This window comes from Ochlerotatus camptorhynchus, unplaced genomic scaffold, assembly GCF_037179485.1.
Source record: "Ochlerotatus camptorhynchus isolate MF236.1 unplaced genomic scaffold, CSIRO-AGI_Acam_v1.1 ptg000343l, whole genome shotgun sequence".
Classification (NCBI taxonomy): domain Eukaryota; kingdom Metazoa; phylum Arthropoda; class Insecta; order Diptera; family Culicidae; genus Ochlerotatus; species Ochlerotatus camptorhynchus.
In genome coordinates, this window is record NW_027040831.1 from 964,226 (window position 1) to 989,859 (window position 25,634).

The 25,634-nt window shown below is 40.3% G+C and overlaps 1 protein-coding gene across 1 annotated transcript; it reads right to left on the reverse strand.

The window, feature by feature from the left end:
* Positions 1-126: 126 nt before the first annotated feature.
* On the reverse strand, positions 127-23,293 carry LOC135708939 (cryptochrome-1-like). Its single transcript, XM_065231128.1, has 6 exons — positions 22,850-23,293; positions 6,735-7,414; positions 6,290-6,584; positions 4,143-4,394; positions 3,185-4,082; positions 127-1,440 (listed from the first exon to the last, which is right to left on the reverse strand). Coding segments are annotated over exons 2-6 (2,556 nt in total). The 5' UTR covers positions 6,736-7,414; positions 22,850-23,293; the 3' UTR covers positions 127-330.
* Between the last annotated feature and the right edge of the window lie 2,341 nt (positions 23,294-25,634).

A 25,634-nucleotide genomic window follows, 5' to 3' on the forward strand; every position in this document is an offset into this window, starting at 1 on the left:
CGCTCTTCCTGCCTATAAGCGAATATTCTGATGCCGGAACACCCACGACTTTATTTCGTCAAGGATTTTCGGATAAATGGCCACAGTAGTATTTTTTTCTGCAAAAAATGATATATTCTTCAGAGCCAACGTCTAGCCGCGACAGCGGCAGCATCTCCAAACCTCTAGCGACTCTACATTGTTGAACATCTGCACTCCACCGCAGCCCACATATTCTTCAGGCTTAGCTCTATATATAGAAATCGAAACAGACTTGCTAATTAATAAGGAAGTCACACTCCCTTTTCCACTTTCGCACGTTGCTGCAGCCGGTCCCGACCGGTTGTGTTCCTAGTCACCGGGCGTAAGTTTTTCTTCACTGATCGGCGACTGTTGCATACGTTGTGGTTGCTGCTGCTGCCTTCGGTGATTGTCCGCCAGTGAACCACGCTGTTGGTGATTGGTCAGATGATTGTAGACGTGAGGGTGGTGATGGAGATACATCTGGTTTTCGCCCAGCTGCTTGACTTGCGGAAGGCTTGCCGGTTGAATCAGTGGAGACGATTGGTACTTGGATTCCGGCGATGTCTTCATCGGCACCGAGGATTGTTCTACCGATTCGTCTTCGTGTCCCCGGCCATAAAAATCGGCATTTCGCATGCCATATCCGGAGTTGTAGTTATCCGAGTATTCCACTTTGAACTGGTTGTTGTAGAGATTTTCCTGATTCCGTTCGTACTCGAAACTGTTCGTTTCGAGCTTGGTACCGGTGTTGCCTAGCGGGATCATGCTGTGATTCATTTGATCTTGCAATGTGGTGAAGTGCGCATTCATGAGATCGTTATTGTTGTTGCTAATAGTCATGTTAGGACTTTCCGGTTTGATCGTGACGTATGCGGAACTTTGCGACGATAGGAGGTTATTATACCGATCGTTGCCGGTAGGTTGATGACCTACCGCATGTTGCTGCTGCTGCTGCCGTTGGAGCTGATGTTGTTGGTGCTGCTGATGTTGGGATTGCGACAGTTGTTGCGATTCTCTGTCGCTCATCAAACCGCGGTTCTGATGGTAGGTGATGATTTTATCATTCCGATCAAGTTGTGCTGGTGTATTCGGTCGACACATGTAGTTTCCAGAGCTGTTCAAATTGGTCATAATGGTCGTTGGGCTAGGGCTATCGTTAAAACTGGTTGCATGCATATGCTGCACCTTGGCCGGGGTCATGACACCGGCTATTGCTGAACCACCCTTCTCAGGACACTCGCTATCGAAGCTGCTGCTTGGGCTGCGGTATTTGGCCAACTGTTGGTAGACCTGCTTGATGCGTTCCATGTTGGCTCGGCTTGCGATTGCGTGGTTCACCATCGGTAGGGGGTAGTCTTTGCCGATGACACACTTTGATGTCCGCTGGACAGTCTCCGGAGCGTTCCACGGTTCGTGGATGTAGCGAGTTGGAAAGTTCTGAAATTAGCAATGATACAAAGCAGCATTAGAATCGGTCTATTACGATTGTTTCAATGTCTACCTAGTATGTAGCATATCTAGTACAGCATCGGTAATTGCCACCAAAATGATGTAGGGGATAACGGGGCAGTGTCATTTCGCCAAAGGACGTTTCGTCGAAGAACATTTCGCCGAAGGACAATTCGCCGAATGGGTCATTTCGCCGAATTTTAATCATGAATCCATGTACAATTAAAATGAATTTGGAACTCGTTAAAATAATAGATGTAAAGCAACCTTATTGATGTTTCTAGATAACATAAGCAGGATGCTGCAGTTTTTAACCTTTTAATATCATGATTGTTTTATGTTTCCATAGTAACCAATGGGATATTTGTTCCTCGGTTTAAAATGAACAAAATATATGATTGATTGACACATGATGAACACATGCCCTTGTTAAAAAGTAATGTATGCTCTTGATAATGAAACAATTTTAGATAGAGCTGGAATTAGGGCCTAACATCTTTTGTAAACAATGACTTCTCTTAATGATTTTAGAAATTTAAGGCTCACCCACGCAAACCAACATCCTCATCGGGTAGGGAAAGACTTCCCCTATCCGATGGTTAGGTTGGTCTGCGTGGACGTGCCTTGAATTCCTAGAAATCATCGATTGAAGTCATTGTTTACAAAAGCTGTTACGCCCTAATTCCTGCTCTATCTCGAATTGATTATAAAAAGAAAAAAGAGCCTAAGTATGAATTATTTTTTTGAGTTTAACAGAGGGAAGCATTCCTAAAAATCAAATATGTTTATTATTTAGAAAATTTCGAAAGAACTTGAACAGGTTGAAAAAATCGAACCTTCTTAATCATTTTTCGGGACTGATTTAAAAATTTACTTAGCTTTGAGAAAAGTTCAAAACCGAAGAAAATGGCTTACTCTTCGGTGAAACGACACATTCGGCGAAATGACCTTCGACGAAACGTCCTTCGGTGAAATGTCCTGCTCCCGGGGAAAACAGGCCATAATGCACCCCTGGGGTAAAATGCCCACTTGTAGAAAAAAAAAACTATGACTTTTCCTCAGATGCTTTTTCCGGGTAGTGGATTGTGCGTATTTTCATCTGATGGTGGTGATGAAATCATACATTGACATACTGATTATTTAAAAAAAAATGTATTTTGTGCAATACATGTCAAGCGGTGCATTTTACCCCAATGTTGTGATGCGTTTTGTCCATTGTTGTTGAGCGTCTTGCCCGAATGTTGTGGTGCATATTGGACCATGAATCAGGCGTTTTGCCCCGCTAGCATTTTGGAATCGATTCAAAAAATACCTTGAAGGTCATGAGAAATCACTCGATCTTCGTAGAAAACATAGTAATGGACCATACACCATTATTTTCTCCTTAATTTTAGCATCCATATGCCAGCAATTGTCGATTAAACGGTGAGTTTTGCACCATCCCACCCTATACACAAAACCTTGCTCCCGAATTGAATTTTGTTTACTCCTCCCATCTTTCCCTCTGAGTATTTCTACCCTTTACTACTCTTACTTTTAAGGACGACCTCGGTTCAAATCATACAACTTCTATATACACCACGGGACAAAACCCAATTTCTTTTGAGCTCGGCATATTTGCGCATCAAGTTTTCCCATCCTATGGCTTCATTGTTGGTGACCTTTTCGCTCCCCGCCACCGTAGCTTTGTGAAACAATTCAAACATCACAGAGCAACTGCTCTTCAACTTACCTTCAGCACGGGCAGATACCGCCGTATGTAGTCCCCGTTCGGGTCGGCCTTCCTACCGAACTTAACCGGACAATAGCAATGGAAAAACTGCTGAAAGAATGACGAACACGACAGCCACATCCACATTCCCGCATTCACCGACCAGTCGGCATCGAGCAGCAGCTCCTCGAATACTTTCATTCCCTCCTCCCACGAAATCCATAGGTCGCCACGTGTCAGGAAGCATGCAACCGCGTGACGTGCCAGATGATGAATCCAACCTTCCTCCCGGAGCTGCGTCATGATGGCATCAATCCAGGGGAAGCCCGTCTGTCCGCTGGCCCACTTGGCCAGGGCTTCCGCATTCCGGTCCCACGGAATCTGCACGCAGATGGGATTGCCGGCCATCTTGTCAAAGTTTGGATTTTTCGTTGCAGCACAGTAGAAAAACTCTCGCCATAGTAGCTGACCGTGCAGCGAGAGCGGTGGGCAGGTTTTTTTGATTTTCTTGTACAGATCTGTCAGCTGGTAGTAGAACAGTCTGGTACTAAGGCAACCGAAGCGTAGATAGGGCGAGAGGCCCGTTTGACTAGCAAGCAGCGACTGGGGAGTCATCTTGGGCCGCCCGAACGATGCCACCCAGGCTTTGCGCTCGAGGTGGCGCTCCAGGCGGGCCAGGGCTTCCGTTTCACCTCCCACCCAGATGGGTGGCTTGAGGCCATCCGTCTCGAAACCCAACTCTTCCAGCGTAGGAACTCCGTATTTGTCGTCGTGGTCGTCGCACTGTGGCGTTGTTGCATTACCAATTGTGTCCAACGTTATGGCTGGCTCTGGCTGGGGCGGTGCATCCATCGAGGCGACAATGGCCTGGAACTGATGGTAGGTGAGCGGAGCACGACCACCGTTCTTTTCGATTATCCTGGAAATTGAGGAATGATTGAATATAATCGGACGATCAAAACCCAAAATATAAGCTTACTTTTCCAATTTGTACAGCGTGTGGGACACGGCCGAGATAACTTCAATGCCTAGTTCTTTGCACATTTCGGAAATGTTGTGATCGCGCACCTTGCCAAACGGCTCCGGGTCTTCCTCGAACGTAAGACAGGTGGTGCCCCATTCTTTGAACAACTTCGGTAGCGCATCGGCCGGTTGACCTCGGATCACGAACAGACGCGAGTTCAGCTTCCGCAGATTTCGATCCAAATCCTCCAGGCACTGCAGCAGGAATCTGAAATTAATTACGACGTTCGATTATGAAATGGGCTTAAAGTGATTCAACCCCTCTTCTTGTTCATCGCCATTATACCTAGTCGTATCCAAAGAGACAACTTCAAGAGGGGGACCGGAGTTTTGTGTTTGCGTTCATTTGGCGCCTTTCTGTTACAACAGCAGTGTACATAGTTCACATTGTAAAACACGTGACTGACTACACAGAGTATGAATAATCACCCCCGTTCACACAGACACAGGAAGGTTGCGAACGACGATGCGATGATGTTATAGGGGAATTTACGTATTCTCGTCAATCTAAGCAGCGTCTGCACTTCTACTAGCATTTTCTCAGCGCCACGCACATATATGATGTGTCTGTTTGTTTACATTCATCTGCTGCTTGCTTCTCTATCCATTCCAATCGACAGATTTTTTCAAAACGTTTTGAAAGCGTTTTTACAACGCTCCAAACTTCTCAGGTGAGTGTGACTATTGTCGGCAGTCTCTTTTTCTTCGGCAACCTTCCCATTAGAACTGCGTGTTAACCAGCTGTTCTATTATCGGCAACTCGAAATCAACCTCATTTTGTAGTGCGTATGCTTTATTTGAAGAAAAATGTAGCATTACTGGATTGCTCGATCGTTCAAATATAATCAGATTGAAGCTGAAAGGCTAAACAATCGTTTAAACACATTCAGGGAAGTGCGTTGATGGGAAAACATAGTAAAATTAACGTTTAAATTTTGGTTGCCGAAAACAGTCAATGGGTGCCGAAGCCAACATTTACCCTACGTTATGTCTTAAAGAAGCGTCCGTAAACGATGAATGTAAGTGCGATAGAGTACATTGAAAGACCTGGAACAGTGTCTGTACGGGTATAATGTATTATATGACCTAACACAAGATGTGGTCTAGCTGCACAAGAACAATGACCACTGGCGAATTTAGATACAGGAAGGAGCTGTCTGAAACCACAATAATATTGCGCTTACCTATTTTGTTAAATCGTTAATCTGGCAAAATTGAAATCGTACATTCAGGAAACTAGACTCGTGATTTTCATAGGATCAGTCTTATGAAGCTCAAAACAAGCATGGCAGATTGATTCTATACCATTTCCCGGAAATCATTTCGCGGACACTGCAGTCCATGGAAAATCATTTGGCTGAATGACCCAACTCCCGGAAAAAAATTCCCGAACTGACCCATTTCGCGGAAAACATTTACCGGAACTGCTAATTACTTTGATTAATATACCTATATATTAAGGTGAGTCGACTTTACAACCTGTTGCTCTTTCAATGCGTATGGAGGTCCCCAAACATTGTGCAAAGTTCGAACGAAAATGGTTATAAATTCTATGTGGGAGAATATATGGAACGATCCTATTAATTTGCTTACCAAAAATCCAAACATTACTCAAATTTCACCAATTCTCCGACATAGATTGAGAATACTATACAACTTTGCCAAAGACTGCAAATCGATTTGAACATTGTACAAAAATTACTAATCTTTCACTTTAGACCAAGTGTTCCACACTGTGTCTAAATAAGTCACAATTTCAAAATCATCGACTGAGGTCAAGTAGACATATGAGTTTTCCAGGTTTGTTGAATTTAACCTAGAACTCGATATTTACAAAATTTAGTTATGGGACACTTCAGATTCCGCCTTTGATGCCTAGGAACTACCCCTCCCTGAGGTGCACTGAATTTAATCCTAAACATTTAATTCAACTTACTCTCAAGATTTTTAGGACATGCCTCTAAGTCGGAGGCAAACTCAAAACATACCATAATTTTTAGCCTCCCTTTTTTGAGATATATACCTGAATCCACCCGAAAGAACGTCAGCCAGATGCCACGTTAAAACCTACCAAACACGAAAAGAAAGTATAACGACACTCACCGCCATTTGTTGATGCCGACGTTGGAGCTTCCCGCGAACCAGGGATCGATCACAAACACACACCGGAAGGAGGCGGCATCTTTCAGTCCTTCGCGCAGTGCCGGATTGTCATTGAGACGCAAACCTTTGCGAAACCAATGAATGGTATGCTTTTGTTGATGCTGGTTTTGACGCTGCTGGTGCTGCTGTCTCAGGGCAGCGGTCGATGAACCAGTACCACCACTGCCAATTCCGGCCGTTATCGAATTGACGGATTTTTGCTGATGAACCAAGCTCTGCTGCTTGGTCATTCCCACTGTGAAGGAGAGAAAGAAGGGAAGTCTGTAAGCACATGAACTGACCCCAGAGACTGTCGTGTGTCGTGATTTTATTGCCGTGAAAAGAACAATTTGAGTATGTATTTGATAATTTTAGTATGCGGGGAGATGGTTCAATATCTACTTACTTGTACAACTCTTGGTCGTCTGCCGTTCAAGGTCAGAATTTCACGTGTCACCAGTGCTCCTTAGGATGATCAGAACGCGAAGACACTCTTCACTTCAAAGACTATCGTTTGTAGTGTGTGAGAAAATAATTTCAGGTTGGATCCACTAGCAGCAGTAAGCGCATATTCGTTAGATTCACTATTTTCTCACGAACGCTTCCAGGCGACCTTAATTTCCTATCAGGCATACAACACTACTGTTTTGTTCTAGTACACTTATGAGTACTGTGTTTTCATTCTTCCATAGACAACGACATTTCAACTGCCAGTTACATCATAATTACCATCGTCATCACCATAATTCGCCTGCACTACTGTATTGTCAAGGATGTCGCACGCTACTTACAAATGAGTTGCAAAACTGCACTAACCCGGAACGCACTTGAGTTTGCTGGAGCACTTCGTTTGTAGGTAACTGTACTACTGTAGTTCACAATGCAATCGTATTTGTTCTCCACACTGACCACAGCGATATATCGTGTACAATGCCTATTTGCAACTAACACAAATCAGCAAATGCAACTGCGCTGCTGCACCACCACACCGCTTTGCACGGGGTGAATTCCAGTGTTGGTAGTCGCACTTTCTCATCAACAGGAACTGCTTCGTTCCATCAGCACAAATGATTCGTCAACGTGAGTCTGTAGAAGAAATAAGAGAGAACAATTTTAACTTTTGATTGATGATTTTATTTACATAGATCGGAAATAGGACAGGGTCTTCTCGAAGGATTTCAATTATTAAACACAAACTTTGCTAGCACCACCCAGCTGACGTATGTAAGACGATGGAAATAGAGGAAGCCTTATTCGCGGAAACAATGTTCCACCCCTTATGCAGTAGGCTGGTCGACGTGTTCGAATGCATCAGAATATTGTATGGCTTCTGATGACTAACGAACCGAACCGATCGTGTGGCATGACATTGTAATACCATTCCAATAGTTAAAATCATAAAGGGAATCGAATTGTTTGTCGTTTGTTCTCCCTCCCCTTCTCCAGCTTGTTGCATTTAGCAACGATTCTGGGTGTAAGTACCGCCATGCCACCCACGCTGTAGAAGGAAACGTACGTATTTTGTATGTACAGTTTTCCCTCCATATATGCGGTGGGTGGTACCGTCCGTTTGGCCTTCAGCCAATTACGTTGATTTTTTGTATGTCGTTAGTGTCAACCATAAAGTAGTTATCTACAAAAAATCAGCTCAATTAGTTGAAGGACAGCCGAGCGATAGCGGTGGGTGGACGGTACCACTCATCGCATATATGGAGGGAATACTGTATATGCATTCTACTCATATTATGCAATTGTATATTGAGAGCACATCGCTAGCTGCAGGCTGGCTGTTCCGACCAAGATTCAGAAATTATAACTAGAACATCAGCCACCAATTGCCGACGTAACGGGAAATGCGGTGGCGTGGTGCTCCACAAATTTATTTTGTTAGTTCTAGATAGAGCTGGAATTAGGGCGTAGCAGCTTTTGTAAACAATGACTTCTAGAAAGCCAAGGCTCGCCCACTCAAATCAACGACACCATCGGGTAGAGTAAGACTTCCCCTTCCCGTTGATTATGTTGGTTTGCGTGGGCGTGCCTTGAGTTTCGAGAAATCATCGAGAGAAGTCATTGTTTACAAAAGCTGTTACGCCCTGATTCCAGCTCTATCAAGAGTTTTGCACACGATTTGACTAGGTTCTGTTTCAGAAATGGTCGTATTGTAACGAAGTCTGATGTTTACTTCAGCTCCAAATAGCTTGTAATGCAATGTACTACAGTATCCCACCGCTAATCCAACGACTCGATAATCCGGACCCCGTTAATTTGGAAAATATCGAATTAAAAATTGTAAACTGTCAATTTTCAGATTTATGCTGTACTGAGAACGACCCAAATTTGAGTTTAGTTCACTCATAATCGCCAAAAGTGCAGGAACTCAGCGATGAGTAAAAATTTTCTCAAAGTTTCCTGTGGAAAACCTACAAAATCTGCCGGAAAATGAGGAAATTGACGAAAATTTTATTCAGTCTCGGAGTAGTACCAATAGACTGAGTGAATCCAATCTTTACTTTTTTCAAATTCGTGATTTTTTCCCTGGAAAATCCTGGAAAAACCTGGGAAAACATGATGTGATTCCGAACTTTTCTGAAGTGATTCAGTACTTTCCAAAGTGATTCCGAACTGTTTTGAAGTGATCAATTACTTTACAAAGTGATTTCAGACATTTCTGATGGAATTCCGAACTTTTTTTGAAGTGATTCAGTACTTTACGAAGTGATTCCAGACATTTCTGATGTAGTTTAGAACTTTTTTGATGTGATTCAGTTCTTTCCGAAGTGATTCAGTATTTTAAGAAGTGATTCCAGACGTTTCTGATGTGATTCCGAACTTTTCTGAAGTGATTCAATACTTTCCAAAGTGATTCCGAACTGTTTTGAAGTGATTCATTACTTTTAGAAGTGATTCCAGATATTTTTTATGTGATTCCGAACTGTTCTGAAGTGATTCAGTACTTTCCAAAGTGATTCCGAACTGTTTTGAAGTGATTCAGTACTTTACGAAGTGATTTCAGACGTTTCTGATGTGATTCCGAACTTTTCTGAAGTGATTCAGTACTTTCCAAAGTGATTCCGAACTGTTTTGAAGTGATCCATTACTTTTCCAAGTGATTTCAGACATTTCTGATGGAATTCCCAACTTTTTTTGAAGTGATTCAGTACTTTACGAAGTGATTCCAGACATTTCTGATGTAGTTTAGAACTTTTATGAAGTGATTCAGTACTTTACGAAGTAATTCCAGACGTTTCTGATGTGATTCCGAACTTTTCTGAAGTGATTCAGTACTTTCCAAAGTGATTCCGAACTGTTTTGAAGTGATCCATTACTTTTCCAAGTGATTTCAGACATTTCTGATGGAATTCCCAACTTTTTTTGAAGTGATTCAGTACTTTACGAAGTGATTCCAGACATTTCTGATGTAGTTTAGAACTTTTATGAAGTGATTCAGTACTTTAAGAAGTAATTCCAGACGTTTCTGATGTGATTCCAAACTTTTCTGACGTGATTTAGTTCTTTCCGAAGTGATTGCGAACTGTTTTGAAGTGATTCATTACTTCACGAAGTGATTCCAGTCGTTTCTGATGGAATTCCGAACTGTTTTGAAGTGATTAATTACTTTACGAAGTGATTCCAGATATTTCTGATTCCGAACTTTTTTTTTAAGTGATTCCAGACGTTTCTGATGTGATTCCAAACTTTTCTGACGTGATTCAGTCCTTTCCGAAGTGATTGCGAACTGTTTTGAAGTGATTCATTACTTTACGAAATAATTCCAGTCGTTTCTGATGGAATTCCGAACTGTTTTGAAGTAATTAATTACTTTACGAAGTGATTCCAGACATTTCTGATGGAATTCCGAACTGTTTTGAAGTGATTCATTACTTTACGAAGTGATTCCAGACATTTCTGATAGAATTCCGAACTTTTTTGGAGTGATTCAGTACTGTACGAAGTGATTCCAGACATTTCTGATGTAGTTTAGAACTTTTTTGATGTGATTCAGTTCTTTACGAAGTGATCCCAGACATTTCGGATGAAATTCCGAACTTTTTTGAAGTGATTCAGTACTTTCCAAAGTAATTCCGAACTTTTTTGAAGTGATTCATTATTTTATGAAGTGATTCCAGACATTTCTGATGGAATTCCGAAATTTTTTTAAGTGATTCAGTACTTTCCGAAGTGGTTCCAAACTGTTCTGAAGTGATTCATTACTTTACGAAGTGATTCCAGACGTTTCTGATGTGATTCCGAACTTTTCTAAAGTAATGGATCACATCATTCGAGCAGTTTAAAATGATGTTTCCTACCACCCGAACTTTAACGTGGAACAATATTTTAATATTTTTTCTTCTACATCCTCGAGAAAATATGGTCTCATTTGTAAAATGGTTGAAAAATCTGGAATTGATTGTTTAATTTCCGTAAAATCGCTGGTAGAAGGTCGTCCCAAAACTGCTCGACAATATGATTGATTCCGAACTGTTTTGATATGATTCATTACTTTACGAAGTGATTCTAGACGTTTTTCATGTGATTCCAAACTGTTCTGAAGTGATCCAGTACTTTCCAAAGTGATTCCGAACCATTTTGAAGTGATTCATTACTTTGCGAAGTGATTCCAGACATGTCTGATGGATTTTCGAACTTTTTTGAAGTGATTCAGTACTTTACGAAGTGATTCCAGACATTTCTGATGTGATTCCGAACTTTTTTGAAGTGATTCAGTACTTTACAAAATGATTCCGAATGGTTTTAAAGTGATTCATTATTTTACAAAGTGATTCCAGACATTTCTGATGGGATTTAGAACTTTTTTGAAGTGATTCATTACTTGACGAAGTGATTTCAGACGTTTTTGATGTGATTCAGAACTTTTCTGAAGTGATTCAGTACTTTCCCAAGTGATTCCGAACTGTTTTGAAGTGATTCAATACATTCCAAAGTGATTCCAGACATTTCTGATGTATTTTAGAACTTTTTTGATGTGATTCAGTTCTTTCCGAAGTGATTCAGTATTTTAAGAAGTGATTCCAGACGTTTCTGATGTGATTCCGAACTTTTCTGAAGTGATTCAATACTTTCCAAAGTGATTCCGAACTGTTTTGAAATGATTCATTACTTTAAGAAGTGATTCCAGACAGTTTTTATGTGATTCCGAACTTTTCTGAAGTGATTCAGTACTTTTCAAAGTGATTCCGAACTGTTTTGAAGTGATTCAGTACTTTACGAAGTGATTTCAGACGTTTCTGATGTGATTCCGAACTTTTTTGAAGTGATTCAATATTTTCCAAAGTGATTCCGAGCTGTTTTGAAGTGATCTATTACTTTACAAAGTGATTTCAGACATTTCTGATGGAATTCCGAACTTTTTTTGAAGTGATTCAGTATTTTAAGAAGTGATTCCAGACATTTCTGATGTAGTTTAGAACTTTTCTGATGTGAGTCAGTTCTTTCCGAAGTGATACCAAACTGTTTTGAAGTGATTCAGTACTTTACGAAGTAATTCCAGAGATTTTTGATGAAATTTCGAACTTTTTTGAAGTGATTTAGTACTTTACGACGTGATTCCAGACATTTCTGATGTAGTTTAGAACTTCTAATGTGATTCAGTTCTTCCCCCCGAAGTGATACTAAACTTTTTTAAAGTGATTCAGTACTTTACGAAGTGATCCTAGACATTTGTGATGTGATTTCGAACTTTTCCGAAGTTATCCAGTACTTTCCGAAATTATTCTAAATTGATTGATTTTTGATTGATTTCAGCAATTTATGACAGAAAAAAAGGCTACCAATATGAGGAATTTTAAATATGTATTTAAAAATGGTTCTTGTACTTGGACAAAATTTGAGGATTCTGATACTTCGAAGTATTGGCTACAGAATACTGATGAGAATTTCAAATGAGTATTGAGGAGAATTGTAGAGATTTTCAATAAAATTTGACTAGACATTTCAGGTAATTTTGAGAAGTATTTCAAGAAAATTGTAAGGGGAACTACAATAAGGAGATTCTCCAGAAATTTTCAATGGAATTCCAAGGCTCTCCTCTCAAGAGAACGCCAAGAGATCCTTTCCAAGCGAATTTTAAAGAATATAATAAAGTGTAATTAATGTAAATTCTCGCGAGAATTTTTAAGAATACAAAGATACTTGTAAACTGAATTTCAAGAGTGTTCAGGAGGGAATTCCGAAAGTGCTCTGCACTGAATCCAATTTTTTTTTTGAGACAATTTATAGGGAATACCGGACAGAACTATAAGATTATTGAGGGAAATACTGAAAGTAAGTAATTCTGAAGACATTTTGGAATGATCCTAAGAAAATCCTTGAGAAATGTGCACAGCTATCTTGAGATAAGATTCCAAGACATAATTTAGTTATGTTTTAGATTCACAGAATTTCAAGATCTAGGATTAACCGAGGGGGGCGACACATCTAAATCTCAATTCTAGATGCTCAAAAAATCTCACACTAGCGAATCAATCTTCGAAAAATCATCTTTCATTTCTCGCATCTACTTGCATCGTGCTTCATCTTTTTGCAGGAAATCTTCAAAATCGACATAAATCTTTCTTCTATCTACTCAGCGTGCGTGCAGCTAGCCACAGCAAAACACAATGTTTTCTGCGTCGTAGATAGAGTCGTCCCCTTCGGGATTAACTACAATTTTTTATAATCCTGGTCGTGGTCAACTTTTCAACATTATCTGGTTCGATTGAAAATTCGAAGAGAAACATCCGAGAACCAGACTTTGAATATTTATTAACAAAAATCATATGTTAAACTTCCCATCAAATGTCCGGCTAATTCCCGGTACTCCCAGGTGGTCACCCTGTATGGAGAATTCCGAGGAAATTCTAAGGAAAATTTTAAGAGAGCTCCGATGATAATTCTATGGTACGAGAAGAGTTCCAAGGGAGCAGTCCCACACCAAATTCCGAATCGGTTAAACTCGGTTCCGTGCTATTTTTTTTTTTGATTGCAAGGACGCCATTTTGAAAATTTTACAAGATACAAAATGGTCAAAGTTTTGGAAAAATGTGAATCATTGATTGCTTAAGGACAAAATTTATAGAATCCAAAATGACTGATTTTACAAGACAAATTAGCCATGACAAAGGCCATTTCTCGATTTTATAAACCTTAACCTTAATTTGATTTCGCAGCGAAAACAAACGGTTAAATGTGGGGCCAAACCACAATAGTTGACGTAAATTTGACAATTAGACAACAGATTTAGCTGTCACTTTGCCGCAACGTGTCAGATGCGGATCTAATGCGAGCGGCCCTGAAGAGCGCAAATCATCACGTAACGACCACCGAACAACGACTGAGCTTCCGACTAAGAAATGCCAATCCTTTTTTTCGTTTAAATTTGATTATATATTCGCTCCATCATACCGTAAAGAGAAAGTCGAGATGCTTGCAGAAGGTAATTCTATATGCACTGGAGTTACGTGCCACCACCATACAACCCCAATGGAAAGCGGAAAGAGAGGGTGAATACACGGAATTCGTAATAGCTGTGGGATGGGAGCTTCTGCGAACTGCGAAAAGCTTCCCAATCAGTGCGGCGTTTCGTCATTATCGATGGGTTTCAATAGAGTTATGGTGGTGCCTGCTTTTATGGAAAAATAATTTACAAAGCACTTTCATAATAATTCGTGGACTAATACAGAGTCACAAGTACAGATAGTTGGGTTGTTTAGGTAAATACATATTCGTAACCTGCAATAAAAACGGAACAGAAATCCAGAATTTCATAACTTAAACTATTTATAATAAGTACGATTACATTAGTAAAAAGCACCATCTTGGCGCCCCTCGGTAAGATTTCGTATGGACGCAAGCTGTTAACGATTTAGTGTCAAAAATTATAAATTTAAATCTTGATTTAAAAATTGAGATCAATGTCTATGGGATCGATAAAAATATCGTTGTGCTCAGAAAACGAAGCTCGTTCAGATGATGTATACAACCCGGTATGTTTTTCGAAATTCACCAAACCCAATTGACGTTTAGATTGGAAAATGAAATCTAAATATTTCTGCTACTAGCAAGGCCAAACGTCATCGCACCAATGATGATGCCTGCCTGCTTAGATGACATTACAATCTTCAGGTATTGTAAAAAAAATTCAAATGCCACGCAGTCGAGCAGTAAGTTTGCTTTGTAAATAACAACTAACACCATTACTTGTTGTATCATTTCTACATCCACAGAATCAGTCACTTATAGCTATACCAACCGGCTCCAAGTCACACTGGATGCCACGTGCAGCACGGAAACGCACACGGTGTCGGCAGTTGGCGGTACTAATGTATAACACAGGAGGTTTATACATTCAAATGATGAGCAGTTGCATCAGAGACCGCCATCGCCATAATCATCATCATCATCATCTTCAGTTACATTCAGGCGACCGACAACAGTGATTCATAGAAGAATATAACTCACATAAAATGCCTATGTATAGGTAGTGATGAACAGACCACTGTAAAAGCTGAGGTTTATTATACGAATGTGTGGCGATGTGTTTACAATCAATGACTTTTGAAAAATAGGGAATGGTCTTTCTCGATATCTTAGCAAAAATAGGATGAAATGAACTCTGTAATAAAAACATGGATTTTTGACCATTAAGAAATTACTGTTACTAAAATCATCGTTACTCTATCATTTTATCTTTTATTTTCCAACCAATTTTGAAGCTCTTTGTACTATTCTCTTCATAAACAAATTCCTCAAATGTTTGTACAATACAATATCTGTCTGATTCTGCACCAATTATCAGTATGACGTAGATTTCTTTTTTTAATTTTTCATAATTTGAAGAAACAGTTATATTTAACCTGCCATAACTTTGTCATTTTTGGACCAAATTTGAATCTTGAGGTAGAATTTTAAAGATAATTATGTGTACTACTACTTAATCAAGATAAAGGCTGTAAATAATGTTTACCAAAATTTACATTTCCCGTTTCCCGGGAAATTAATTCGACTTCTACAGAAGCCATGCTAAACAGACATTTTCACTAAAAATAGACCACAGCACCCGGGAAATTAGCTTTTTTACTTAATCCTAGTATACAGGTCAAAGCAAAGTGAAATTCGAAGCAAGTGAAAATTCATAAAATTTCGCTAGCGATAAAGGTTGTGAAAAATGATTGTGGATCATTTTTCAATTAGCTCTTTCCGCAGTTCACAGTTCACGTGAAGTGAAATCGATCAGTTTACACCTCCGGTGAAGTGAACGTTTAAAGATACGCTCTTTATTGAAACGTCAACTTTTCGCTCAAGGCCTTTATAGAGATCGAAGAAAAGTGAAAATCTCATCTAAAATATTCAATTTTTCCCCAGTGTGAAAAATGTAATCTATAAAAAATCCCCTTCGCTTGGAACTGTAAACGGATACGATCCACCCATGCAGCTCCCTTTTTATGGCACAGACCTGTTGGTCCATATTTACACCCAGCAGCTGCTCGTGAAAAGAACAGCAACCAAGCGAAAAGTTGACGTTTGGAGAAGAGCGTATCTGTCAGATTTTCCCTTCACCGCAAGTGTAAGCTAATCGATTTCGTTTCACGTGATCTGTGAAGCAACAATTTGGGGTTTTCTCGGACACGCCCGTGCTGTCAATGATCACAGTCACAATAGATCAGTGAAAGCAAGCGACGGCACGGGCGCATTGGAAGAGCAAATCGCTCTGTTGGCTATTCCAATGCGAGAAAACACCGAAGTTGTAAGTACTGTAATGTATTGTATTTTGATGTGTATTTTAGTTATATAAATATTACAGTTTTGTAGCATGTGGCAAATATTGCAATTATGCGTTTTATTTGCCATTGTTTTCAACACCCTCATTTTATCTGTAAACTTTCATAGCTAATCAAAACAAACATTGTGTAGTACTAGAATAGGGTACGTTAATCGATTTGCTTGGGACCAATAGGCTAGTCAAGAAGTGAGCCAATTTTAAATCGTTAGTTTCCACCGGTTGGTAAAATGATCACCCTGTCGGGGTGGTATGAGCGACCTTGTAAACAACGGGTGAGAATATAATGTTTTTGATGCATTATGAAGGGTCAACAATGAACAGGTTTAGCATAAAAATATTTAACAGAAACAATTATTTTCTGTGGAATAAATTAAATTCCAGAAGTACTGCCTATTTTAGGCGATATTTTTTTTTTTCATTTGTCAGATTTTTACTGTGATTTCATATGATGCAGTCATATTTAAAGGCATTAAATTGCATCACGGAAAAAAACACTGTAGAAAATTACCCATTGGGTATTTTCTCTTGAAAATTTGGGTAGAAGTCGTTTAGAGTGTATTGTTTACACTGTATTTTTATCGCTGTCAGTTTTTCGAAAGTTGGAAAAAATGGTGCCACCCGAAAAGCAACGCCGCGAATTGATTTTGCGCAAGCACCTGGAAAATCCTAAACTCTCTCATCGGGACATCGGAAAACAACTCGGAATCGTGCAGTCAACGGTGAGTCGTGTGATTAAACGTTACTACGAAACTCTGAGCATCGAACGGAAGGAGAAATGCGGTCAGAATGGATGTTCTATTAGTGATCGGGAATCACAAGCGTGTCGTGAAAGCGTTTAAGCGGAATCCCAACCGGGCAGGGTCAGAGACTGCATACGTACAAAGTGCAGAAGGCTTCAAATCGTGACGTACGGCAAAATACGGTGGGCCCAGAGACTGTCACGGGCCCAGAAACTGTACACCCAGATGCTGACGAAGCCTCATTGTCTCATCATAGATGATGAGTCTTACGTCAAGGCGGACTTCCAGCAGCTTCCGGGGCTACTGTTCTTCACCGCCCAGCACAAGTTTGATGTTCCGGAGGAAGTAAGCGTTAGCGTTAGCGTTGTTATGATATACTTCGTAGATTGGATACTAGCGACACTCACGTCTCTTCTGAAATTCTCAGTTAGACTACTTTCAGGAATAATGCTGGGGAGTAAACATTGGTTCCAAACTAAACAAGAGTAACAGAAGCATGACTGTCGCTGTTCCCGGCCACGCCCATCTTTACCATAACTAGGGATAGGGAAGGAAATGTTTATGTAGTACTTACTTAACGAGAGGCCACTGACTTTGCGACACCCTCATAAGTGCTACGGAGTTGGAGGGTTGGGTAGGGTATTCGGTTAGGATTCACCTCAAGTTAGCGATGCAACCAAAAGTATGTATTGTTTATTTGTTGTTTATTTAACCTCTCGATAGCCGGCTATCGAAAGAACATATTCATTTTGTTTAGTGATCATGAATTTTAAGAGTCATGATGGAGAGCTTGGGATTAAACCCATGATTTTCTGCTCAGTAAGCAAAAACGATCCCTCCAGGGTCATCGAGCATCTCATAATCCACAGCGCTTCGCATCAAAGTACGAATATATGGATGAACTATCTATTATTGAATAACTATTATTTACGATAATTACATGAAAAAAATAAAATATAAACTACAAACAAAACGTGACTACTAAAACCTCAAATAGATATTCTTACAAATATATTTCACGAAACCAGGAATCTCAAAACCATTAGACGCTAGAATGATACTCTGCACATGTTAGACACAAGAAAAGGCCAAAAAGTAAACGCCACAAAACCCGCCAAATCCACTTGCAGTCACAATCAACGATTCTACGAATCGCAAGCGCTCGCGAATCATAAAACCGCTGACTGCGACACTCTGAAACCGAAATTGACAGGCTCTATGCGTCAAACACCCGCCCTCCAATCTCCTCCCGCATCCAACAACACAAATCTCCATTACAACATCTAAAGAATTCAAAACTCCGAAAATCACTCATCTATAGCAAGTGCGTGGAAGCAACCCTGCATGCAACCATTCTTCATGATACACTTTTGATGTTCCGGAGGAAGTAGGGAAGCTGAAACTTTCAAAGTTTGCCAAGAAATACATGATTTGGCAAGCGATCTGCTCATGTGGCAAACGGAGTGCGCCGTTCGTCACTACCGGGACTGTAAACGGGGAGATCTACCTCAAGGAGTGTCTACAGAAGCATCTGCTTCCTCTGTTGAAGCAACACGAGGGCCCTACGATCTTCTGGCCGGATCTAGCTTCGTGTCACTATTCAAATGTTGTTCTGGAGTTGTACGAAGTCAACGGGGTCACTTTCGTACCCAAGGACATGAACCCCCCCAACGCACCAGAACTAAGGCCCATCGAAAAATACTGGGCTATTATGAAGCAAGCACTACGGAAGCATCCCAAGGAGGTCAAATCTGAGGAAGACATGAAGAAAAAGTGGGTCTCCGTACAGAAGAATCTGCGGTCAGATGTTGTACAGAACCTAATGAAGAATTTACGTTGTAATATCAATGGTGCTTATATTGCCTCGGATGGACTTAAGTCATATTTTGTTAAGAAAATCTTTAATGTTTATTAAAATCTAGAAAAACATCGCGTCATATAAGAAACCAATGACCATTCATAAAGCTGCTGAAGGAATATCAACGATAAGTTATAAGAAACTACTGATAGAGCACTTTCAGAAGAATTAAGATGAACTTTTGAAGCTTCCAGGCGAACTTTCGGGAAATCAGATGAACCTCGCCAGAAAAGCCGGAGGTATCTTCCGGAGCAATGTGGCACAAATTTTCAGAGGAAGTTGGAAGAGACTTCCAGGTAAAGTCGGGAAGAATTTCCGGGTGAAATATGAAAAAAAAACATCCCGTGGAAGTCGGAAGACACTTCCAAAAAGAGTCATAAAAAGAGAAGTCCCGCGAGACGGAAGAAAGTTCCAGGAGAGATCAGAAATAGGATGCAATTAACACATCCAGAGGAAGACAGTTGGAGAAAGATGTAAGAATCTTCCAGGGCAAGTTGGAAATAATTTCCAGTAGATGAAAGATCCAGTTTCCATGGTGTAGATACGGTTCGTAAAATCGTGATGTCTTTCGTCGATAGTTGGTGGTCCTCTGTGAAGATGTGTTCTGCAACCTTTGATTTGGAATCATATATAAGCCTTTTTCCTCTTGCTTTTTGGCCTTATTAACCTCCGCTATACACCGTGTCCAATATATTCTCATACACCTTTTGATCTTGTCGTAGTGGTGAAGCTACAGTTCATACACTTTATATGGATTGGTGTAATCTTGCACTGTGTTTACACAAACCATTGACGGTTCTGTTTGCTTATTTTCATTCAGTATCCATCTTTTATCAACGATGAAAGAATTTCGTGCTGTGGTAATAAAAAAGTTTTTGGAAGGAGAGCGCCCTGGCGCTATTTTCAAGAGTTTGCAGAATCTGGGAGTAAAGCGAGATTTTGTGTATCGAACCATTAGAAGGTACCGTGAAACTTCCTCGTTAGATGACCGGAAAAGATCCGGCCGAAGACGTTCAGCTAGGACTGAACGAGTGATTAAGACCGTCAGGGAACGAGTTTGACGAAAATCACAACGCTCTGTACGTAAAATGGCCGCTGATCTCAATGTCTTGAAATCGACCATGCACAATGTACTCAAGCAGGACCTGGGATGCCAAGCTTTCAAGAAACGTAAAGTTCACGGAGTTTCGGAACCTTCCAAGAAGAAACGGCTTGAAAGAGCAACTCTCCTACTATCGCGGCACACTGGACGAGACTTTGTCTTTTCCGATGAAAAGTTATTTGTCCTGCAGCAGTCTTACAATGTCCAAAACGACAGGTTGTGGGCGTGTAGGTCCAGGGACATCCCAGATAGGGACAGAAACATTCCACGGTTCCAAAGCGCCGCTTCCGTGATGGTATGGGGAGGTATTTGCAAGCGCGGCAAGCTACCGCTTGTTTTTATCGAGAAAGGGGTTAAGATCAACGCTTTATATTATAAAATGGAAGTTTTGCAGAATGTCGTGAAGCCAAGCTTAGAAAGAATGTACGGGAAGGATGATTACGTATTTATGCAGGACGGCGCGCCTTCTCATACAGCAAACCGACTTTTTGGCCAAGGATGAATGGCCTCCCAGTTCACCAGATCTAAACCCCTTGAATTATTTTGTGTGGTCATACATGCTGTCAAAAATAAACGAACACAAGGTGTCCACTTTGGTTCAGTTTAAAGCCGTAATCCTTCGAATTTGGAACGAAATGCCGATGGAAGTCGTGCGTGCCGCTTGCAATGGGTTTGAAAAACGTTTGAAGCTGGTCAAAAAGGTTAAAGGCTATACTATATTACCTTTCAATAAGCACAATTACTAATAAAATCTGAATAGCTGATGTGAAATAATCGATGTTTGAATTTGTATGAGAATATAAAAATATGTTCTTTAAATCTAGTTAGAAATGAAACAGAAATTTCTGCATAACTCGAGAACTAATCAAGCAAATGGAACCAAATTTGGCATGTGGAGCTATAAGGAGACAGTAATAGGGGGTAGTCCCTTAGATAAGAGGAGGGATACGTACAATTTAGTATGTTTTTTTTTTAATCGGCGCATGAACTCAAGCTAATATTGAATCGCGAACAAGGCCGGGCACCCTCAGCTAGTCATTGATAAAAAAGCGAGAATTCTACAAAGGAGATTATTTACAACCCTCACCGCAGCACCTGAACCCTTGAAACGAGTGTCCGTTCCATTTGATCAAGATATTACTTGTTAGCTAAGACCACAGTTAAAACAATTCGGAATATATTTAGTTTTCACCAGTAGACATAACCAGTAGAGTGATGCAAAATTTGAAATTTTCGCTCCACAATACTTAAACGATTCCAAATCGGATCCTGACTAACCTCTCAAAATTTGAACCCATTTGGTGAGAAACTGAGATGGCACAAACCATTTGAAGTTTGTATGGGAATTACTATGCAAAAACCAAGATTTTTGTTCATGTCTATCTAATAATTCACCATATCGGTCTGCTTCAAAAGCTTTCAACTGTACTTGTAGGAAATCCCCAGCTACAATTTTGCTCAAGACCACTTTTTGATTAAATGCAAGGATCGAAAGTTATCAATAGTTCAATGCGCTGATGTCTTATGATCATGCTCAATCGACTGCTCAGCAGACAACATTGGTGTTTCTGGGGCGTTGAATAGGATACAAAAATCATGGCTACTATGTCACATTGCAAAATACAGTGTTGCCTACAGAGCAGCTGCTTGATCATGTCATAAGTCTACCAATCTCTTAAATAATTAATAACTTTTTCCTGTCTCGTTTTACATAGAAACGATCTTCAGCAAAGTTGTGGCAATGAACAAAAAGTTGAGATTTCCCATAGTAATTTACATGTAAACTTCAAATGGCTTGTTGGAAATCTGTTTCTAACCAAATGAGTTGTAACTTTGGGAGGCTAATCAGGACCCGATTTGAAACCATTTAAGCACTGTGGAGCGAAAAAGTCAAATTTTGCATCAGTCTAATAACCAGTTGATTTTTAGGATCCACTAAAGACCCAGTTAATGTATTAGGTAAAGCAGGTGTATATAAAATAAGCTCTAATCATTGTAACAAAGTATACGTAGGACAAACCAAGAGAACTTTAGCAACTAGATTTAAAGAACATATAGCGGAGGTTAATAAGGCCAAAAAGCAAGAGGGAAAAGGCCTAACACATCTTCACAGAGGACCACCAACTATCGATGGAGGACCTGTTGCCTGCTGAACAGTTGATTGAGCTTAATCATAAGACATCAGTGAATCATTAATAATGTTTGTTCCTTACATTTGATCGAAAAGGGGTCTTCAACAAAGTTGTAGCTGAGAAAAGCTCAGCTATATTTTTTTTAAGTAGAGTGAATTTTGAGATAGATATGAAACGAAATTATGGTTTTTTCATAGTAATTTCCATATAAACTTCAAATGGTTTGTGCCAAATCAGGTTCTTTACTAAAGGAGTTCAAATTTTGGGAAAATAATCAGGACACAATTTGGAACCATTTGAGCACTGTGGAGCGAAAATTTCAAATTTTGCATCAGTTAAGTAGCCATACATGGCCGGAGATGGCAACACTAGCTGTAACTTTGTCATGTATATGGAACCGTCATAAAGATAATTATTTAATGTGTACTCAATACTTCTTAAACAAAGTATGCCTCTAAAATGACATTCTGACATTGTTTTATGCCTAAAAAAGTCCTTTTTATATGAAATGTTGATGGAAAAATCAATTTTAAGGCTATAGCTTTACCAGTTTTTGACCAAAAAGCCAAAGTCCACACACAAAAATTAATGTCATTAAGTCTCACCGATTTTTCAAAATGCGTGTTTGGACATAATTCAGAGAAAAAATGTTTTTTTTTTGAGAATGTATACATCACTTTGGAGGTATTTGAGTATTTTTTAAAGTTACATAAGATATTTCCACTCACATGTGCGAAAACCGATTCAAGTTTCCACTAAGATACAACTAAAATTAAAACAGAGGATCAAGTGTGTCCTATCGTATCACCTATGCATAGGTTTTGAATTGAGTTTGAAATATTGACAGCTTTTCATAAAAAAAAAATGAAACTGAGTGTTGTTTCAGTTTAATTGTTTAACCTAAAATTTACCAATGACTGGGTCCTCCGTCTTTTTCCCTTTTTGGGAAGTTCTTGATCATCGAACTAACTGAGTTATTTTTTGGAAACTACAATCACACATGCCGTCATTAAAATCTTGCAAAACACTTATTAATTCTAGCACTGATTAAGCACACATTATTTGATACGTCATTTGCACAGCAAATTTGTTTTCCACCTACGCAATCTCTGCTGGAATTTTTCACTGGATTTAAACAATTCTCGATTAATTTAAATATCAATCCTAATCTTCCTTCTTGAGCAATAATTTACACGGTCGTCAAACGATCGATCCCACGGATCTCCAGAATCCGATTTGCACTGGTGTCTTTCACTGAACTTGATTGCCACTAATCGATAGGTAATATGTAGTCAGAAGCTAACAACTTTCACATCCGAACCGGAGCAGATTCCAACCGATACTGGAATAAGACCACTGTGTTGCTGGCCGGGAGAATCGTCTGTAAACGAGCATTTTCGAGTCGTCGTCGTCGTCGTCGTCGTTCGAATCGAGAACAGAGTCGCATATTTTCCCGGGGAAGCAACCGAGTAGTAGGAGGCGTGGAAAAGCAGGACAAGCGGCAATGCATATATACAGTGGTTGTGAAGGCAACAAGCGGAGACACGACACTTTCAACGTGACTTCGATGGATGCCCTGTCGTTGCTATTGTTGTATGCCTACTGTGAACCGCGCGGTCATTTGAATGATGGTGAGGGGGTGGGGATCGATCGGTTACGGTGGATAGTAGTCAGCGGTGCCGACAGATAGAAACGTTTACATAAAGGTGTGACTGTCCTGGAGTGTGATGACTAGTCAGTGCACAGCGGGGATTGTTTCAATAAATTAGAATTAAACAAATTTATTCGCAGTCTATTTTGAAAGGGTTTGCGAATCTTTTTTTTAAGCCTGCTGGGACTATTCAAGCAAATATAGATGAAGAAATTTTCAATAGCTAATTCCATCCCACTGTGCCGAACGAATGGGAGGGAAATGCATATGTAACACCAATCGAATGATGCATACTAGGCAAGAAAGTTGTTCTCGAGTAGAGAACTAGAAGTAATGTAAGTAGGGGTAGACGGGGCAAGATCGCCACCCGAGGCAAGATGAGTATCCTTTAAGTTTATATCAATAATCTTATATTTTTAGAAACTGCACATACGTACCTTGAAACAATGATCATAACCTGCAACATTCCCCGTATATCCTTACACTACAGTGCAGTATGCGCTCCGGCACACCAGCCGGATGGAATTTGAAGATTACATCGAACGGTTCAGAAAGCGTAATACCAATATATACTGCGATGCGTGGGTGAAAACATGACTATGCTCTCGATACCTTTACCGGCAATAGTTGTTACGAAACGGAAGCCATTGCGTAACATTCATCCACCGGTGGGTTGCTAAAAGACATGGCATGGTGTGCCACGCTAGGATATTCAAATTACTTGAGGACCAATCAATTTTTACCCGAGCTGCCTACGTATAATCAATTTAAATCAATCTGCTGCGAATCTATTTATGTCTGCCTATTACTTGCTGGAAGGTAAATTTTTCCCATTATAAATTGTTAGTTGTATGCATCTGTTGATAGTAGGGGAATTGACGGCTTCGGCACTGCTTTACTTATTTTTGTCAAGTGAGTAAAGTCTTAGAATGTTTTTTTTTTTTTGAAAACGATGCTCTGGAATAAGATGCACTTTTGATCAAAAAATCAACACTTAAGGACTTTACTTTCCCCTTTGACGATAACAGGTACAGAAGTGCCGAAGCCCCCTTCTATAAGGAATTTGGGTTTAGAGAGGACTTATAAGCGATTTTCGTACTTTCCTGGAACATTGAATTAGTATTTTTCCGTGGATAGTGAACGTTGCTAGCATCCCAAGGGGATCGAAAAGGCTCATCACACAGCTCACCGAAGACACGGGTACGAGTTTGGAACGAGTCTTGGGCATAGCTTGGTGTCCGCTAGGGGATGAATTCACGTTTCTAGTGAAGCTACGGGATGAACTGATGACGTATCTGTCAGGAGAGCAAAGGCCGACAAAAAGGGTGATCATGAGCCTTTTCGATCCCCTTGGGATGCTAGCAACGTTCACTATCCACGGAAAAATACTAATTCAAGATTTATGGCGTAGTGGCTGCGACTGGGATCAACCTATTGATGACGAATGCTGTGATAAGTGGAACCGATGGATCAGTTGGCTTCCGGAGATTGAAAATGTGAAGATTCCACGCCACTATTTTCGAAGGTTCAGTTCAGTCGACTACAGCACTCTACAGCTCCATGTCCTCGTTGATGCCAGCAAAGATGCATATGGTGCTGCTGCATATTTCCGTGTGTTAACAGATGAAGGCCCATTGTGTTCACTGGTGATGGCGAGATCGAAGGTCGCTCCGTTAAAAATGCTGTCAATACCTCGTCTTGAGCTGCAAGCGGCAGTCATAGGATCCAGGTTGATGAATTTGGTGATCGAGGCTCATTCATTGGTGGTGGTGAAGCGGTTCATTTGGTCCGATTCCAGAAAGGTGATTTCTTGGATTCAGTCGGAGCAACGCAAATACAAGCCATTCGTCGCTTTCCGGATTGGCGAGATTCTGAGCCTCACGAAGCATAGTGAGCGGCGATGGATCTCAACGGCGAGTAACATTGCGGACGACTTAACGAAGTGGAAAAAGGGCAGCAGTCTAGATTCGAACGGTCCTTGGTTCCAGGGCCCACGATTCTTGTACCAGCCAGAAGAGGAATGGTCGCAGCAAGACACCGTAGAA

Excerpts from the sequence above, each read along its gene's own strand:
- LOC135708939 (XM_065231128.1), bottom strand. Across the intron at positions 4,395-6,289 it reads GTCGGCATCAACAAATGGCG|ATTCCTGCTGCAGTGCCTGG; the intron begins GTGAGTGTCGTT and ends AATTAATTTCAG. Across the intron at positions 4,083-4,142 it reads ACGCTGTACAAATTGGAAAA|GATAATCGAAAAGAACGGTG; the intron begins GTAAGCTTATAT and ends CTCAATTTCCAG.